Below are 20,829 nucleotides of genomic sequence, written 5' to 3' on the forward strand. Positions count from 1 at the left end.
TCACTTGAGTAAATTTGGGGGACTTTTTATTAGGATTTTTTTAAATTATGCACTTTCCCAATGTTTCAATCAGACATTTTGCACGTGGTTAACTCAAATCAAACATTTCTGATTTTCCAGACCTGAGAATAAATTCAAGCCTGAATGCAACATGAAGTGCATTTCTTAAGGATTTGCCAATTGTTTAACATCATAATATTTTTCCAGATTCAAATGATTTTCTTTAAACATGGTTTGATATTTCAAGTCCCACTGAGCCAGGGCTGAGTATTCAAGATTCAGATTATATAAAGAATAGCTAGGTTTAGGTCGCCACTATTAACAATGATCTTTTAGGAGCTCCCCATGTAGGGTGACTTTTATCATAGTAGATCCAGATACAATGATCCTGGAAGCCCCCCTAATAAAGCCTGGTAGCTCTGCAGAGAAAAGCGCCCTCAGTCCAGGAAATCTTTGGCATAGGCTTCTGATCAAGGAAGTTGTTAGCTTTGGTGAGTTCAACAAGACAGACAGCCTCAGGTTTCATTTTTTCTTTTATTTCCACCAATATTATGTCTTTAAAAGTCTGGAAAAATACATATTAAAAAACTAGTGGTATCTCAGCATTAATCTTGAATTATCAAAAACTTCAAAGTCTGGAGGTTGCCGTAATTGAAATTGGTCCTCCAAGATTAACTCAGCCACCTTTCATACTGGTTGTATCTTCTAGCCTGTTTTTTTTTTTAAATATAACCTTTAGTATACTATTGTTGGTTTGTTATTCCTGTGTATAATAAAAAAGAACATGAGTTTAACGCTGCTGTAGTGTAGGGGCCCTACATTTTGGAATTTCCTGTCTTTTGAGCATTAGCTATTTCAGCCCTAACATTGCATTAAATGTAGGTTTTTGCGTAGAATTATACTACTACTTTCTGGGGGCAGATCCTTAGCCACACCATGGTAGTTTGGCACAGTTGGTGTAAAACTGCCCTGAAACCAGCTTGTTACCTTTGGGAAGATCCACCCTGCATAGGGGATCCTTGGGTGACATGGAGGTTCCTATGCTGCCTACCCTCGTGCCCTCTCCAGCCCAAGGGGTTCAGTCAGGGAAATGGTGTCATGGTGGGAGGAACCCCTATGATCTGGGAATCCCGAGGCTCCCAGAATGGCTCCTTAATGCCATAGGGAGCTGGGACAGTTTAGAGCTGCTTTCTGGTCTAATGTCCACCAGGGGACTGGCCCAGCACTCAGTCAAGGATCAAGAGGCACAAGCCATACCCCGTTCCGTTTCCAGAGCTGTGCTTAGCCCAGTGCTGCCATGGCCTGGGATCTGGGCCTATGTCTGTCTTTCTCTTCTCCCACTACCCTTTACTAGATGGAATATCAGACCTGCTGAAGTATGTATGATCATGTAACCTCCCCACCTCAAGGGCTAAATGCTAGTGTGCAAGCTATAGTACCAGCATCTTTATTGTGAGCCTGATTGTGTGATTGATTTCAGTTGGAATGGAGGATGCTTAGCACCTTTTAGGGTCAGGCTATGGAGAGGCAATGGGGGAGGTAGCGAGAGAGAGAGAGGTCATATCACCATTTTGTGGCTTGAGCCTACCTATGATCTGCTGTATACCTGTAGGTATTTCAGGGGTTGCTGCGGTAAGTCTATTCATATTTCCCATGTTTTTTCCTCTTGTCAAGAGAGTTGTCATGCATCTTTGTAACTTTTGGTGGTTATCATCCCATGCTAAGAATGTGGGAGAACTTGAGAACAACACACAGAGTTTCTCTGTGCTCTCTAGCCACAGAGGGCACTACTAGAAGTGCCTCATATTAACTGGATAGTCTTCAGTATTGCATGTGAACTCTCGTCTATGGGTCTGTGTTTGAAATATGCAAATATTGCTCTGTGGACCCTGCAGCAGGCTCCTCCGTCTGTATAGACTGCTGAAGGCTGCTCTATGTATTTTCTAAACAGGCCTCTGTGAAAATATCACACCCAAAGCAACATCAACATATTTTTGCTGTTATATCAGCTTTGCTTTAGGTGTAAAAAAATTCTGTCAGTCACTTTGCCAGGAACATTCATATTATGTTGCATTAGGAAAAAAGCTGCTTTCGCTGTGGGAAGAAAATTTGCTTTTCCCCAAACTCAAATTCTTCTTTCCATCCACCAAAGACTCATGGAAATTCTAACAGACCTGAGGCAAGTTAAATATAAAAAGCAACAGAGGGTCCTGTGGCACCTTTAAGACTAACAGAAGTATTGGAGCATAAGCTTTCGTGGGTGAATGCCCACTTCATCAGACGCAAGACATTCACCCACGAAAGCTTATGCACCAATACTTCTGTTAGTCTTAAAGGTGCCACAGGACCCTCTGTTGCTTTTTACAGATTCAGACTAACATGGCTACCCCTCTGATACAAGTTAAATATAGACTCATAGACTTTAAGGCTAGAAGGGATCATCATTATCATCTAGTCTGATCTCCTACACATTGCAGGCCGCAGAACCGCACCCACCCACTCCTGTAATAGACCCATCCTGAGCTATTCAAGTCTCCTTTAATCCTTACATTTTACCTTTTAATTTATGCTCTAGATGCAAGCTGTGTCTCTGCCCACACTGAACCCAACTCTCTGTTACAGTGAGTTGCTTTTCTTTCAGGCCTCAATTGTCCCCTGTGGGCACGGCCCAGAATAAGAGTTTGTGTGGAGTAACGTTGTCCCAGAAGGAATGTGTCCCAGAGCTCCGGGGCATTTAACTTGTATCTGCTACTACACCTCTTCATGGGAGGCAGCTTACTATCCCTCATGTGGCAGGCCAGTTCTGGTGGCTTTTATCATCACCAGGAAAGCTGAACTAACAAGACACATTAAATATAGTCTTTACCAGGATCACTCTGCTTGTGATCCTTCCACTTCTTCCCCCCACACATACACCTCCCATCGGTCTCGGTCTGTTTAAACATTAAGCTCCTTGGGGACTGTCTCTTCTGCATTTGAGAAGTGCCAGGCCCATTCTGTGTGAGACCACAAACTAAATAATAATGATATAAACTGTAACTGTAATTATTCAAAGGCCAGATGTTCTAAACCCAGAAATCTACATAAGCCACACTAATGTCCTTGTTTTTTTCTTGAAATGAGGACAAGAAAGAGGCCAAAAAATATTAGAAATGAGATCCTCATCTCTACTCTGGCCTCTTTGCACCAGGTAAAAGAGGGGGAGCAGCATAAATGGGCTGTAAAAGTCCCAGTTGCTGCCAAGGAAGATTCCCCTGGTGCAGGAACTGAGGAAGATAGCGGTGAGGCTGTTATTCAAGGACACCCCCCCACCCCCCAAGTCCTGACATAGGGATATGTTGTGTGTGTGTTTGGGGGGGGTGGGGGGGCCTATGGGTGGAAGAGGAACATATTAGGGGTAGGGCTGCAGCACACAGCGTTGTGCAGATTCCAGAGAGGCTGCCATCGCTTAGACTTCAAAGCTGTCTAAATTATGCTGGGAGCCACTCCAGCTTCTGGAGCAGGCCAGGATCAAGAGGGCACAAAGGTGGCTTAAATCCACCATAATCCCCCTCCTCCTACTAGGTTGAGAGTTCAAGTATGGCACAGCATCTCACCTAGGACTTTTGCCCAAAAGAGGTTGTTCTGTTCTCTTGGGTAAACCTAAAATTAGTCAGGTTATTAGAAATGGGGTTGGTCTGTCTGTCCCATTGATTTCTAATATGTCTGTCATAATATCCTAGAAAGAGAATTAAATCCCACTGTAGAAACATTTTCAGGGAGAGAATATCGAGGAACATCATGTGTGCTAGTCTATGAAAAAATCCTCTTGAGAAACAAACATCCTGCCTCTGATATGTTCAGAAGCATAGTCCCAATGAGAAATATCATCAGAAAGGAAACAGTTGCAGTAATACAAAACCATATTAAAATTGCACATAGAAGTCCCTGAAAATGACAAGTTGCCAACTTAAAACAATTCTGAGATCCTTTCTGCCAACTCTCATTTCTCTTCTGTGTCTTCATTTGAAGACCGCTTCTTGCCCATAAATGTCTTCAAAAGTTCTTAGAGAAACAAAGTGGGTGAAGTAATATCTTTTATTGGCTCAGTGTCTGTTGGTGAGAGAGATAAGGTGGAACAGATTGTTTCGCATAAGTAGTTAAGAACATAAGAATGGCCGTACTGGGTCAGACCAAAGGTCCATCCAGCCCAGTATCCTGTCTACTGACAGTGGCCAATGCCAAGTGCCCCAGGGGGAGTGAACCTAACAGGTAATGATCAAGTGATCTTTCTCCTGCCGTCCATCACCACCCTCTGACAAACAGAGGCTAGGGACACCATTCCTTACCCATCCTGGCTAATAGCCATTAATGGAATTAACCTCCATGAATTTATCCAGTTCTCTTTTAAACCCTGTTACAGTCCTAGCCTTCACAACCTCCTCAGGCAAGGAGTTCCACAAGTTGACTGTGCGCTGTGTGAAGAACTTCCTTTTATTTATTTTAAACCTGCTGCCCATTAATTTCATTTGGTGGCCCCTAGTTCTTATGGGAACAAGTAAATAACTTTTCCTTATTCACTTATTTCCTTACTCACCTTATTTCACATCACTCATGATTTTATATACCTCTATCATATCCCCCCTTAGTCTCCTCTTTTCCAAGCTGAAAAGTCCTAGCCTCTTTAATCTCTCCTCATATGGGACCCGTTCCAAACCCCTAATCATTTTAGTTGCCCTTCTCTGAACCTTTTCTAATGCAAGTATATCTTTTTTGAGATGAGGGGACCACATCTGTACGCAGTATTCAAGATGTGGGCGTACCATGGATTTATATAAGGGCAATAAGATATTCTCCAACTTATTCTCTATCCCCTTTTTAACATACTTCAAGGAATCATTCATGGAATAGTGGCTCCACTCATGGAAGGGGAGGGGGGGGAGCAGAAATAGGGGGTTAGTGGGTTATAGATTGTTGTAATAAGCCATAAATCTAGTGTGTCTGTTCAGTCCATGATTTTTAATGTCTAGCAGCGTTATTAATTTAAGTTCCCAGACTCATCTTTTGAAGGTGTTGTGCAGGTTTCCTATGAAGATGAGGACTGAGAGGTCAGATATAGAGTGATCGCTTTGTGAAAAGTGTTCACCCATAGGTGATATGGTGTTTTTGTCTTTGATTATTGTTCTGTGAGAGTTCATTCGAGAGTGCAGCGATTGTCTGGTTTCACCCACATAGTTGTTGTTGGGGGATTTAGTGCACTGGATGAGGTACAGCACATGTTGGGGAGTTGTTTGAAGGGCCAACCTCTCCGAGCTCATCAGAAGCAAGCTCCCCACAGACCAGCACACATCAACTCACAGTGGCACCAGACCCTGCCAGAACAGCAGATGCAAAATCTGCAAACATATTTCTACTGCTACGATGATCAGTACCCTCCACAACACACTTTTCAAGATCGATGGGTCCTACACATGCCTATCACATGTTGTGTACCTCATCCAGTACACTAAGTACCCCAGTGACAACCATGTGTGTGATATGAGACTCTCACTGCACTGTCAAATGAACTCTCACAGAAAAATAATAAAAGACATAAACACCATATCTCCTGTGGGTGAACACTTGTCACACAGCAATCACTCTATAGCTGACCTCTCAGTCCTCAGCTTCGTAGGAAACCTGCACAACACCTTCAAAAGATGAGCCTGAGAGTTTAAATTCATAACTTTGCTAGACACTAAAGATCATGGACTGGATTTATGGCTTATTACAATAATCTGTAACCCACTAACCACCGGCCATGGCTTTTTTCCCCCTCCTTTATGACTGGAGAGGTGTTAATGGGCCACTTCACCCTGAATGACCCCTTGAAACAATCTGTTCCACCTTGTGTTTAGCTGTGACACTCTGAGTACATTTCTCAGACCTGAAGAAGAGCTCTGTGTAAGCTCAAAGGCTTGTTTCTCTCACCAACGGAAGTTGATCCAATAAAAGATTTTACCTCACCCACCTTGTCTCTTTAATATCTTGGGACCACCACAGCTACAACAACACTGTATTCAAAAGGTTCTTGGCAGATTGAACATCCCCGACTGAGCACAGAGTTTGTCTGGCCTGCCTTCCGTCTCAGGTTTAAAGGTAAAACTATCTACAGGCCTGTTCTGTATTCCTTGCACACACATAACTGCCATTGACCTTGAAGGCAGAAACACAAAATATTATTCCTGTGCTCTTGCTGAAGTAGATAGGGGGCTGGAGGATGTCAGGGACAGAAATCAGCATCCCAAAATGAAGGCCTGGGCAGATGTCTGTAGGAGAGGGATCCCTATCGATCAAAAGAGATTAGCTGTGTGTGTATTGATATGTATATTGTATATAACATCTATAATACATTATTTTGCTCCTTGCTGATACTTACATCCAAAATGTAGGCCCTGATATACATTGTAGACTCTTCGCAAAGGTAAAGAAGGCAATATATTTTTAACACACCTGTTATATTTTATTAAAGATAGAGCGGATAACATTTAAAAAGTGCATTAAGTGACATATTAGCCTAAGTTTCATTGAAAGTCAGTGGGACTTATGCCTCTAAGATCTAAGTTTTTAAAGGTGTTTAGGTATTGCTCTATTAAGTGTTGCAGCACCTAACTGACCTTGGAGTCTAATTCCTATTGACTTTCAGTGAAAGTTGGGCTCGTAAGTAACTTTTGATAATGGGACTTGCTACCCATATTGGTTGTGATTATTGGTGACAGTGTCCTACCCCACAGATGTCTTATCTTTGTGATTTCAGATGTAGTGGTGCAGTGGTGTACACAGGGAGACCTGTTGGCTGTAGCAGGCATGGAAAAGCAAAGTCAGCTAGCTGACCTTGGTAGCAGTTCCATTCTGAAAAGTGCGCTCGTCAAGTTCTACAATGTCCGTGGGGAACATATCTACACGCTGGAGACTCCTGTGCAGGTAAGGGAGGTTTTTGAAGTTAGCCCTGGTATTAATGCCAGAGCTTCAATAATTTTTCCACTTACATTATTCCAATAATATAGGCACACATTACTGAAGTGCTCAACTGAATGTGTTTAACGAGTTCTAAGTCTTTGGAGCTCCTAGAATCTGAATTGCAGGAACGTATCATATAATTAATTATTATTATTATGAGTATTATGGTCAGGCCTTGAGGCTCCAACTGAGATCAGGACTTCATTGTGTGAGGCACTGTACAGACACCTAGTGAGACACAGTTGCACCAAAGACTTTACAGTCTAGACAAGACAGACAAAAGGATGAGAGATGAGGAACTAAAGAGCAGAGACACTAAGGCCCAGATTGTTAAAGATATTTAGGCATTGCTGTGGCCAGTGTTGCAACGCCTAAGTGATTTAGGAGCTTAAACCTCATTTTCAAAAAGGATTTATGCATTTAGGAACCAAAATTCTAGTGACAGTTAATGGGATTTTGGTTCTTAAGTGCCTGAATCCTTTTTGAAAATGAGATTTAAGCTCCTAAATCAGTCAGGTGTTGCAATACTGAGCACAACACCACCTAAATACCTTTAACACCCTGTGTCTAAGTGCCTTACCCAAAGTCACACTGGAAATCTGTGGCAGAACCAGGAATTGAACTCATATCTCCTGAGTCTAAATCCAAAATCTTAACCACAAGACTGTCCTCCCTGTCTATTATCTCCTTACATATACAGGACAATTCTGTCTTAGTGTAGGGGTAGGACAACCTGATAGAACAGGAGGTCCTACGATGTATGAATCTTTTATTACTTTTATGGGCACGGATGGTATTATGGGTAAAACACAGAATTCTGAGTTGGGAGGGCTTGTTTCTGTTCCCAGATTCACCACAGACTTCCCACGTGACCTTTGGCAAGTCACTTAATCTCTCTGGGTGAACTTCAGCAAAAGACCTATATGCCACTTAAGTCCACAAAATAAGACTTAAGTGGTGCATATGTTTTCTGCTGGTTCTCTGAACAGGAATGAATTTCACCCTATGCCTTGGTTCACTGTCTATAAAATGGGGACAACACCTCTTTCATTCTTCTCCATGGTGTTGTGAGGCTTAATTAATGTTTAAGTGCTCTGAAATCCGCAAGCGATGGAATGTTCCATAGATATATATTATTATTATTATTATTGTTGTTGTTTACTTTGTTTATTCTGCAATACCAGGAAATGAAGTGGGTACAAAATGCTGACTTAAGGACTTCATAGCAAGCTAACTCCTGAATTTCCACATTTGTATTTATTTATCTCTCAAGGGTAGCATACAGTAATTAATTACATACATTTTAGTTTGGATTTAATTCTTCTGTAATTATTTTTATTTATAATAATATGCTCCGCATCCAAGCTTGGGTGCAAAATATTAGGGACCCAAATGTGTATATAGGCATCTAAGTGATGATTTAGCTGCTGAAGGGCTTGTCTACACATACAGTTTGTACCACTTTAACTATATCGGTATAGTTAAAACAATACAACCCCCACCACCACCCAGGTGGATGCAGTTATGCCAGTATAAGGACTTGTCTACATGGGGACACTTAGGAAAATTAATCTGAATTACCTAAAGGTGTGAATTTAAAGTGGATTACTTAGATTGCTTTAAACCCCAGTGTGGATATCTCATTCAGAATTAAAGTGGCCTTAATTCAGTTTAGCTTCCAAATAGAATAAAGCGAATTAAGGACACTTTAATTCTGAATAAGGTGTCCACACATGGTTTTAATGTGCTTTAACTAAAACACTTTAAATGCACACCTTTAGTTAATTCAGATTAATTTTCCTCAGTGTCAGTGTGTAGACAAGCCCCAAAAGTGCTTATACCAGTATAACTATTTTGGTTATAGCAGTATAATTCCCCAGATAGGAAGCAGAATAAACTATATCAGTACAAGATATCTTTTTACTGGTATAACTGTGTCCACACTATGGACCATACTGGTATAACTATTTCAGTAAAAAAAAATCACATCCTAACCAAAATAATTATACTCATACAAACACTGAGTGTAGACCAGGCCTAAGATTAGGGCCTGATTTTCATCTCACATTGGTTTGTGTAATTCTGTTGACTTCAGTTAAATTAATTTGTCGTTTACACTGGTGAAATTGAGAGGAGGGGTGCCTAAACAAGGTACTTCGGATCTCTTTCTCCTGTCCTTTGTCCATTTACATTGTATGTGTCCACACGTTTGAACACTGGGCCTAATAATATTACCATCTAAGGCCGGGATTGGCAACTGGAAGGTACTAGAGGGCCACAAAATCCACTAAAATCCTTTGGCTGTTGGGGGAGTGTTGGGTCCTGCCCCAGGGGAGGGATAACTTGGGTGGGAGGGTGTCCTGTTCCTGGGTGGTGGGAGGCCCCAGGCGGGCAGGGTTAGAGAGCGAGCCCACCCTGCACTTACCCCACAGCAGTAGCTCTGGTCCTACAGTGCTGGACCCAGCTCCCTCCTCCAGCCCATTGGATCTCACCACAGGGTATGTGATGCGTGCATATGTGCAGGCCAGCTTTCCCCCACGCCCCGTGATGCCCCACCCTGCCATGCCCCCTTCTTAGCCCTGGTGCTGCCAGACCTCCTAACCTAAGCTGAGGCAGTGGCAGACCAAATAAAATGATCTGGTTGACCAGATGAAGCCCCCATCCCTGATCTAAGTAGCAGTGTACTAGAATTTGTAGATCATTTGGATTACTGACAAAATCAGCTAGAACTTGTTATTGCACAAAAAGGTTGTTAGTGACATTTATTATTCTACATGGCTGCTCCAAAGATACATGTAGTGGACAGACTGAGTCCACGGTCCCGGTAATTTGTCTTATGAACACCAGCCGCAGTAAAATCAATACTCTGCTGGTGAATGGCAGTCAGTGCTGTGATGGGATTTTATAAAATTGACCATTGGCAATTGAAAGGGAATGCGTGGGAAGAGGAGAGTTTGTCACATCTCAAACCCTGCTATGAAAGCAGTTTCCTCTAGAACAGGCAGTGTATGAAGGGGATGGTGCATTTATTTAATATCAGCACAGTTCCTGATTTAATTAATGGCAAGAAAGTTAAGCAGCACTGAACATTGCAGAGATCAGATTACTGGTGCAAAATTGATTTAGTGTGAGGCGCTCCTGGTTCGTATGTCTGATAAAGCAGTTACCTGGTGTCTTCACTGTAAACTACATTAAACTGTTATTGTTTATGCTGTTTGTATATTCTGGATGTTTTGGTGGGGATTAAGTGACAATTTATTGGGTAGTTTATAAAAATAACTCCGTGAAAGCTGCTGTCGAATTTATATTCAGTTTAGTTAGATCATACATTACTTGGTGTAAAGCCACAGCTAGCCACAGAGTAGGAATAAGAACCTCAGAACTGTTCACTTTGGTTTACTCCTAATGATGATGATGATCATTGTCACAGTTTCCCTTGAGAACAAACTGTGCTTTATGTCCCCATCTTCTCCTCCTGCTTTGGTACAATTTGGTGTCTAACATCTGGTTATAAACTCTTAATCCCTGACCATCAATGAGTGATTATATTGTTCATAAATGGATAACCTAGTTTTCTGGCTACGATCTCTGAAGATAAATAACATCATAAGCAAGGGGATCATGCTCGGTTAGAAGCATTCAATCCAGCCTAAGATTTATATGAAAAATAATTCACAGTTGGGAGAGTATAGACATCAAGGTGTAACAGCCTTTGGCATATTGCCCTGTCAGTGGCATTAACCCAACACCCATAGCTCCCCTTAACATCACAAAATGGCATATACAAAAAACCTGGATAGACTGAACAACAGTGGCAGGCCTTGAACCAGTATTGGAATTTACCTTGTGAGGCACCATGTATTCTCAGCTTCTGTTGAATTCACTGAGAGTTGAGGGTGTTCATCACCCCCACGCTACTGAGCCTTCATACATTAATCTTATTGGAACCATCCCCTATGCACTGTTATCTGAATAAAAACTCAAAGATCTGTAATGTTGGGGTATCGACTGCACTTGCGGTTTCAGTGCTTGTTTATACAAAGAATATATTTTAAAGCAGGGGTTCTCAAACGGGGGGTCAGGACCCCTCAGGGGGTTGTGTGGTTATTACATGGGGGGTCACGAGCTGTCAACCTCCACCCCAAATCCTGCTTTGCCTCTAGCATTTATAATGGTGCTAAATATATTAAAAAGTGGTTTTAATTTATAAGGGGGGGGTCGCACTCAGAAGCTTGCAATGTGAAAGGGGTCACCAGTACAAAAATTTGAGAGCCACTGTTTTAAAGGCTGCCCATAAACTTTAAACTAGTCAAAGGAATACTGTCTGTTCCTGTAAACCTAATTGTTTAACATTTCTTTCCCCCAACCCAAATCTGATCAAGCAAAGATAAGCCAAATTCCTTTCTTTAGTGGTTTTGTTTTTCAGTAATGCTTCTCTTGCATTTTAAAATAGAATAAAAATAGTGAAATGCCCTATTCATGCATTCTTTATTGGAGGAACATTTACAAACCTTTTGTATTTATTTGTTAAACCATCATCACCCTTTCTCCTGCATTAAGCAGAGACAGTGATAATAATAATTGGACTTACTCAAGACTCTCATTACAGTCTTGCTAAAATTGTTTATCAGGAATGCTGCAACCCAATTCTGTCACTTCAGAATTACTCATTGGATGTGTGGCAGGGTCTCCAGTATATCAGTTTACTATACCTGCTGTCATAAAGCCATCCTCCAACTGGATACAGTTGCTTCATAGCTTCCCAGTAGGGGAGGCTCCTACCACATCACTCCACAGTTGCCTCACTGCAGACATTACAAAAATCTGTGAAGTTGTGATAATTCATTCTGCTTAATGGCTCAGATAATTTGCTTAGGTGCTGATCCTTTCTAGGGGCCTTAAAATTCTCTCTTACATGGCCCAGAGAGGACCATAGCAACAGGAATTGGGGCCTGGAGATCCTGATTGTGATCTCATTTACATGAGTGTAGATTGAGAGTAACTCCACTGTAGTGTATGGAGTTACACCAGTGTAAAATTGGGGCAAGTAAAGCAGAATCAGGCCAAAGTGAACTACCTGTATGGAGGGAGTGGAATCAACATGGCATACTCTATGCTTATACTTAGCAATATTAGGTTTACAGCTGATCTTGATAGACAGTTTTATAGTGTGATCACATTTTTCTCAATGCATCAGTTATTTAAATGTTAGTTCAGTAGGATGCTCAGTTTAAAAGGTTCTAGTTTTGTGCGTAATTTTTTGTTGACTGTTACAGAATCTTTTATTCTGATATTGTTAGAATAGAAAAGGAGCTGTACAAATTCAGGAAGGTAGACATAGTATAAAATGAGATAGAACTGAAAACTTTCTGGAAAGAATGAAGCTAAATATTTTTACCCCAGTTTTCTAGTTGGCTGTTGAAAAGCTATAGGTTTCATCTATAAATACTGGGTTTGCCCCTGCTCCTGTTAAAATCCGTGATAGAACTCGTACAGACCTTAATGGGAGCAAGATTAGGCTCAGAAGTTGGCTCTTCTTTTTCTGGTTAATTCATTAATCAAAATATAGCCATTTAGTACTGTGGTTCTCAAACTTGGACAATCTCCAATACCACATTGAGCAATATGGGAAAGGCAGTGTGGCTCAAAACCTGACACCCTATTGGAGGTTTTTGACTCCCTATGTTGAGCTCCCCTGAATTGGCATAATGTAACAGCTTTTTGTAACAAGCAAGCAAGCCCTGCGCTTATATCAAATTCACCTGGTTAAAAAAAAAGCATTATGATTCCTCCAGCTGTGTAGTAAAAGAGGAATTAATTCCTGTCCTGCCTGTTTCAGACAGATTATGGGTATGTGCAAACTCCTAATTGGCCTGGGCCTAACCGTCTAAGAATACTAGAGTTTTTTGTTGTGTACAGACCTTGTGTTATGGACTATGGAACTTCCTGTAGGAACAAGTGTTGGGTGTTTAACAAAGGTAAGTTTTTATTTAAAATAGCTCGATTCAGCAGAATATGGTATTCAGGGATTTCTTTCACCAAATTCACAAACTGTGTTGAGCTATACAGAAATAAAGTGACTTCCTTATGGCTTTACTTTGAGTGGCATAGCTTGGATATAAAAGCAAGATTCTCCTGCTTCCTAGCACTTTACTATAAGCACAAGGGCTCTCTGCCTTTTAAATACTGTTTCTGTCCCATAAAAGTCTGGCATCTGAATTGGTGGATTAAAGATCAAGGAATTTTGCAGATAACCTGTAATGGTATAAAATCCATTCAACTCAGGGCTCCAAGGAGATAGGTAGAATTTTAGGTTAACTTCAGATTTAAAAGGACAATGAGGGAAGAGTCTGCCTTTTATATTCTCCAGCTGAACTGACATCCTGTACGTGGTCCTAATTGACATCACTTATAGTCTTCAGATTCATTGCTTCTGTGTTATTGTGGCCTTTTGCTTATATCCACTGAACTGAATCCTATTTGGGGGTTGTTGGCTGATTGCCACTAAAGCTTCAACATGACTTTGTTTTGTTACAGAAATAGCAACAAGGCAATTTGGAATATGTTTCAGGATCTCAGTAAAGGTCTTGATGTGTTCAAGTAAGACAAGCCATAATAACCCATGTAAATCGGTCACTGTCACACCTGGCAAATGTGTTCAGGAATCTTCAGAGTTGTTCATGTCTGAGAATTTGAGTCTCTTTTTCTGCAAGTTCATTATCTTGTGTTGGAAAAGACTCGTTCAGTTAAAACTGATGTATTTCATCTGGATTGAGGTGTGAAAAGATGCTTTATTATGGAAACTTTGAGCTGAAATAACTAAGAAACAAACAGCAAACTAACTGTCAGTTCTGCAGTTTGAAAAATCTTATATGTCCCCATCACTGTGGTATCAGAGTGTCTCTCAGTCATTCATGTATTTATCCTCACAACACACCAGTAAATTAACTGAGGCAGAGAGGCTATGTGACTTGTCACACAGGAAGCCTGGAGCAGAGCAAGGACTTGAATCCATGTTTTCTAAGTCTCAGGCTAGTATCATAGTCACTGGGCCATCCCTCCTCTCTTTTTTTTAAGAAAGAAAGAAAGAAAAAAGAGATCTAGGAGTTGAACGTGTGTCTGTAAAACTTCAACCTTTCTTAAGTGAAGGAGAGAATTAGCAAGCAAAATGTTGTTTAGTTTCTTTTCAGTTGTACTTAAACATATCATCATTCATTAGTCAGACAGATTCTCCTTTATAACTAGGTGCTCATTGCTGAAAGATTTGAAATCCTGCGTACTTATCAACGCCAAAACCCATCTCATTGGTTCATGTCCGGCAGTGAGACTTCCTCCCCAGAATCTAATTTTCATGGATACTGTATTTCACAACTAGTGGAGCTTCCAGTCCCAGTAGGCAAGGTATTGGTTCAGACAGTGAGCAGGCCTTAGTGCACAGGATTTCTGAGCACATGGGAAATCAATAAGGAGCATATGACTTTCACTAAATTCAGATTGACTGAACTGTGTGAATGGGATGAAAGGTTTGTATATTATATTTAGACTTGGCAGAATTTGATTTTTATTTTTTAATGATTTCAGTGGATACTATCTGTTTATTTTTTAGCATTTTTGTCAATTTCAATTTTCACAGTTGTGGGAAATTATGAGGGGAGGGTCAGACATTATTTAATGACTGTAGAAGTTGATTCACCAAGTTAAAGCTTTATAACGGTTAAATATAAATTGTCAACATCACATGTCAAAATATACAAAGTAAATACCCTTAAATCAAACTCCAAGAAGTTCTCAACCAGCATTTTTCTTTCTTTTTCTGTTTGCAGATTTAGAGTGTAATTGATGGAAATATTTTTTTTATCAGTTTGTGTGTGTGCAGTGAAATGGATGTTGACCAACATTTACCAATAAAAATCTAATCCTTCCAAGCCTAATTATACTGGTCCCCTGGCAGGGGGAAGAATGAGTCAAATAAGAAAAAGTAGCAGAGGAAGCTAACTTAATTAGGAGTATCCAGTCCAGCACACTGCTGTAATATAAGCAAGGACATTCCCAGCTGGGATGCACGTAGCCACAGAGACATACTAGAGTCTCTATCCCCCTTTCTGTTTCTAAAACAATCTAGCTCATTGTTACCCAAGTTTTGAATCTGTGTTTGCACTCAGTGTGCTTCTTGTGTAAAACATCTCAATAATTGCCCTTCGGTGTACTGTGTTTAAAATTAGCATTGCTTAGCCCTAAAAGCCTTTTTATTTGTATAGAAATTAAACTTTTTCTGGTGTGTTTGTATTTGATCCCTGGGATTCATTCAGGCGTTTATATTTTCTGATGGGATCCTTATAAAATCTGCTGGCATTTTGTATGATAAAAAATAGGGCTGTCAATTAATCGCAGTTAACTCACACGATTAACTTAAAAAAATTAACTGCGATTAAAAAACTTAATCGTGATTAATCGCACTGTTAAACAATAGAATACCAATTTAAATTTATTAAATATTTTTGGATGTTTTTCTATATTTTCAAATATATTGATTTCTATTACAACACAGAATACAAAGTGTACAGTGCTCACTTTATATTATTTTTGATTACAAATACTTGCACTGTAAAAATGATAAAAGAAATAGTATTTTTCAGTTCACCTCATACAAGTACTGTAGTGCAATCTGTATTGTGAAAGTGTAACTTACAAATGTAGATTTTTTTTGTTACATTGTTTTGTTTTTGAGTGCAGTTATGTAAAACTTTAGAGCCTACAAGTCCACTCAGTCCTAATTCTTGTTCAGCCAGTTGCTAAGACAAACAAGTTTGTTTACTTTTATGGGAGATACTGCTGCCTGCTTCTTATTTACAATGTCACTTGAAAGTGAGAACAGTCATTCACATGGCAGTTTTGTAGCCAGTGTTGCAAGGTATTTACATGCCAGATATGCTAAACATTTGTATGCCCCCTCATGCTTCAGCCACCATTCTGGAGGACATGCTTCCATGCTGATGATGATTGTTAAAAAAAATAGTGTGTTAATTAAATTCGTGACTGATTTCCTTGGGGGAGAATTGTATGTCCCCTGCTCTTATACACCCGCATTCTGCATCGGTCCGCTCTGTTTTGGATTGTTATTGAGCAGAACCCGTCATCAGCATGGATGCATGTCCCCTGGAATGGTGGTTGAAGTATGAAGGGACATATGAATCTTTAGCATCTGGCACGTAAATATCTTGTGACACTGGTTACAACAGTGCCATGCGAACGCCTGTTCTCACTTTCAAGTGACACTGTAAACAAAAAGCGGGCACCATTATCTCCTGCAAATGTAAACAAACTTGTTTGTCTGAGCGATTAGCTGAAGTAGGACTGAGTGGACTTGTAAAACTTTTGAGCCTACATTGTTTTATTTTTGAATGCTGTTTTTTTGTACATAATTCAACATTTGTAAGTTCAACTTTCATGATAAAGAGATTGCACTACAGTACTTGTATTAGGTGAATTGAAATATACTATTTTTGTTTTTTTTACAGTGCAAATATTTGTATTAAAATAAATAGAAAGTGATCACAGTACACTTTGTATTCTGTGTTGTAATTGAAATCAATATATTTGAAAATGTAGAAAACATCCAAAAATATTTAAATAAATGGTATTTTATTATTGTTTAACAGTGCGATTAATCGCAATTAATTTTTTTAATCTCTTGACAGCCCTAATAAAAATGGAAATGAAAGTATCAGAATTTGTGGCTGCATTTCCCTGCTCCCAGCAAAAAACAAATGTCCACTCATGTTAAACGCTCTATGGTAGATCTGCTTGCACATTCCCTATAAAGTGTACTAGAATGTATATAAAGTGGTTATAAACAGCATTTACCCCCCTTTTTTTATTGGAACTGCCCTAAATAAATGGAATGCTTTATGAGAAGCAAGGACATCTCAGGCCAGCTACTTCATACTGCAGAATTTGGATAGAGCACTGTGGCAGGTTGATAATTGACTTGCTGCAGTAATCGATCCACATCTTCACAGTTCAGGGAGGAAGCGTGTGAGGGGCAGCTATTGAGAAATGCTATTCTGATCAATGCATTTAAAGGTCAGGCCACATCTGGCAGTTGGGTTTTTTTTTGTCTTGTCTGTAATAATGAATTATTTTTTTTTTACTGTACCTCACTTTGAATCCCTATAGTCCTTCACCTTGTGTGAAGTGATGCTGGATGTTAGATATGAAGAATGCTGTAGAATTGTCCTACTGCAGTGCTGTCCTGAAGAAAATGCCAGCAAAGCATTTCTGCAGTATCCATAAGCAAAAGACAAATCGATACCAGCATGAAGATTGGCTGATGGCATAGAAAATGTTGAGATAAAAAGATGTAAAGATCTGTGGGAGGAAACTGTGCTAAGCCATTTTATATGATAGAGGGACTACCTAGAGATAGCAACGGGAGTGGGTAAGCGCTGTGATTTGAATAGAATATAATGTACATATACATATTCGTGTGTGTGTGTACATACCTGCACATCTGTATATTTATAAACATCACATACACAAAAACTACATTGGAAAATGTAGTCAAGTCAAGCATGTAAAAGTTAGGAAACAACAAAATTAAGGTTGGGAAATTGAGACTGAAACTGCACCAGGCCACACAGTGAGTCAGTGGCAGAACCATGACTAGAACTCATGCCCTCCTAACTTCCCACCTTGTATTGCCTACGGCACCTTCCTGCCAGAGGTGCCACCCATGGCTTCAAAAGTCATGAATAATGTGTCCATCCTACCCACGTGTTGATAAAACCCCAGTGCTACACCACGCAATTGTGTATTCCTTCTCTCTCTATTATATACACATCTTACTCCTGGAGGAATTCTGCGCCACTGTGCAATGCAGAATTTGCGAAGAATTAATGTTCTGCGCAGAATTTCATGTTTCCCTTGTAGAATTGGTGCTGCTGGTCGCCCCTAAGGTCCACTGGACTCTGCAGAGCCCAGCTTGCAGAGTGCCCAGCCCGGTGGGAATGGAGGCTCTGCATGCTCCAGCTGCCTGGCTTGAGCCTCATCTGCCTGGGGGATGGGAGAGCGCCTGGGAGACCCGGTTCTGGCAAAGGGTGTGGAAAGGCAGGGCCGCACCGCATTACCTGGCAGGACTGTAAAGAAGCTGGGGGGAGTAAAGGCTGTGGGGTGAGGGGAATGCAGGTATCTGGGATGGGGTGATGCCCCATGGCTGGAGTGAGGAGGGGTGCAGGTGTCTGGACTGGGGGGTGCCCTGCAGCTGGGCTCTGGGGGGAAAGGGACTGCAGGTATCTGGGCCGGGGGGACCCCACGGCTGGACTGTGGGGGAATGGGACTGTGGGTCTTTGAGGTCTGGGGGCCCCACGCAGCCACTTCTAGCACCCCCAAACTGGAACTGGGTTGTTGTAGGGTTTTCTTTAACTCTGTACTCCTGGGGGGGATCTTCCCCCCCACCCATTGTCTGTATTGTTGACATACTTGTTGACAGGTATTTTGAAATAAATTACCAAAATAATTGAAATTGGAGTGATTATTTGTCAAAATAACACACTATAAAATATGCAGAATTTTAAAATATGGTGCACAGAATTTAAAAAATTTTGGTGCAGAGTTTTTAATGTTTTTATGCAGAATTCCCCCAGGAGTAACATGTTGATTCATCCAGCATGTAGAAAGGGGTGTAGTTAGACCATCTGTACTGCCAGGGGAAGCTGTACCCACAGTGGGATTCATCCCTTGGAGAAAATAGGGGCACTTCTGCCCCTGTCCTCTCGTGGGCTCCACAGCATGAATCAGCACATCCCCATGTGCCCTGGCCTTGCCCCTTCCCTGTCCAGTCCTCCCTATTTTATGAGCTGCATTGGCCAGTTCTGAGTTCCCAACCCTGCTGCACCCTCCTGGTTTACAAGACCCAGGCTGTAACCCCTGAGCTACGGAGCCAGGTCCCAGGTGCCCTCAATACAGGGTGGAGGTTGGTTCTGGCTGATGAGCAACCGATGAATGACCATAAGGGACTACAAGGGAGATTCCTGCTGGTAGTGGCCCAAGGCTAGATTCTGCCATGAGATAATACTTAGTCCTGCTATGAGTGCAGAGGACTGGACTAGATGACCTCTCGAGGTCCCTTCCAGTCTCATGATTCTATGTAGAATCTACTGCCAATGGGTTTCCTACTTTTAAAAAAGTACCTACAATTAAACATAATTTAGAACAGACAAAATCTCCTAAGTGTGTGCTTATGCTGTTGTTGATGATACTTCAGGGATTTCTCAGTTCTTTTAAGTGTGTTGCCCAATCTTTAGATTATGTATTAATTATATTGATTACTTAAGAATCCCCAGTTATCACTTTGAGGGTTGACAGGTTCTTGTCCCAAGATCAGGCCCAGTATTATTTCAATTATTATATAGTTGGGAACCCCGATGTGCACAGTTGCAACTCACACTATAGGAACTCTTATATTTACAAATATAGTTTATTAATACATTTAGCACAGTCACAAACAGCCCAACTTAGTAAGATAGATGGAGATATAACATAATGTACATCTACACATCCATATAATCACACCATCTCCTGTAGAACAACCTGAAATGTAAGCCATCATCTTCCTCATCACCATCCCCTTCCCCCTCATCACCTGTGGCCATCATTCTGGCACCTCCCAAGGACTATATCTCCTTCTCTTACTGCCTCTAGGCTGCTATGCCACTTTTATAATATGTTGGCTGATACCTCTATGTTTGATGCATATTCAGTAAGGGATTTTCCCCCTTTTCCTTATTTGTATTTCCTCACCTTACTAATGTTGGAGTGTCTTTTTCCTATTGATTAGTACATCAGTGATCTAAACTTATTATTATATACGTCAGTTCATTACCATGGCCCTTTTGTGGTTAGGTATCACATTTGTTATTTCTGTCCTAACCGGTTATTTTGATTCTTCCCAAGTTGTGGTGTACCTGTTAAGTTTAAAAGGGTATGAATTTAGGAAAGCCCCTATGCCAACCTGCTCAATGCATCCTTTATCTATTGCTCCGAGCCTGTATTGGTGGGTCCTGTGCTTCCAGGCGGATTCAGTGGCCTCAGAAGCTCACTGAGGCCCTCGTTATCATAGAATCTCAGGAGGTTATCTAGTCCAACCCGCTGCTCAAAGCAGGACCAATCCCCAGACAGATTTTTACCCCAGTTCCCTAAATGGCCCCCTCAAGGATTAAACTCACAACCTTGGGTTTAGCAGGCCAATGCTCAAACCACTGAGCTATCCCTCCCCCCTGGACCTCCCTTTCTCAGTACAGCAGCAAAGGTCACAGCTTATTGAGCTACTTTCATCACAGGCCAGTATGGGAAGTGGGAAGGTGGAATACCCACAGTCTCTGCTGCTTCTTAGAGCTCAGTAGGCGCAGTTTGGACCAAAGTCTGCATCCCCTCTTAAGGGGATCTCTGTAGAGCATGGGGGGAAGAGAGGAACCCTGGCCCACCCTCTACTAGTTTGAGCTCATTTTGTGCCTTTGCTTTTCTAATCTTGCCCCTGCATTCCTGTGTTGTTTGCCTATATTCATCCTTTGTAATTTGTCCTAGTTTCCATTTTTTATATGACTCCTTTTTATTTTTTAGATCATGCAAGATCTCGTGGTTAAGCCAAGGTGGTCTCTTGCCACATTTTCTATCTTTCCTAACCAGCAGAATAGCTTGCTTTTGGGCCCTTAATAGTGTCCCTTTGAAATACTGCCAACTCTCCTCAGTTGTTTTTCCCCTCAGTCTTGATTCCCATGGGACCTTACCTATCAGCTCTCTGAGCTTACCAAAATCCGCCTTCCTGAAATTCATTGTCTCTATTTTGCTGTACTC

General features: G+C 41.1%; 1 protein-coding gene across 3 annotated transcripts in view; it reads left to right on the forward strand.

Moving 5' to 3' along the window:
* TULP4 (TUB like protein 4) overlaps positions 1-20,829 on the forward strand; it is a 232,943-nt gene that overhangs the window by 186,575 nt on the left and 25,539 nt on the right. For all 3 annotated transcript variants that reach the window (XM_065401692.1, XM_065401694.1, XM_065401693.1), the window contains exon 6: positions 6,776-6,942. In XM_065401692.1, coding sequence (XP_065257764.1) covers positions 6,776-6,942 — 167 coding nt within the window. The remainder of the gene's footprint in view (positions 1-6,775; positions 6,943-20,829) is intronic.

The sequence above is a fragment of the Emys orbicularis genome, chromosome 3 (genome assembly GCF_028017835.1).
Source record: "Emys orbicularis isolate rEmyOrb1 chromosome 3, rEmyOrb1.hap1, whole genome shotgun sequence".
In the NCBI taxonomy this organism is placed as follows: Eukaryota; Metazoa; Chordata; order Testudines; family Emydidae; genus Emys; species Emys orbicularis.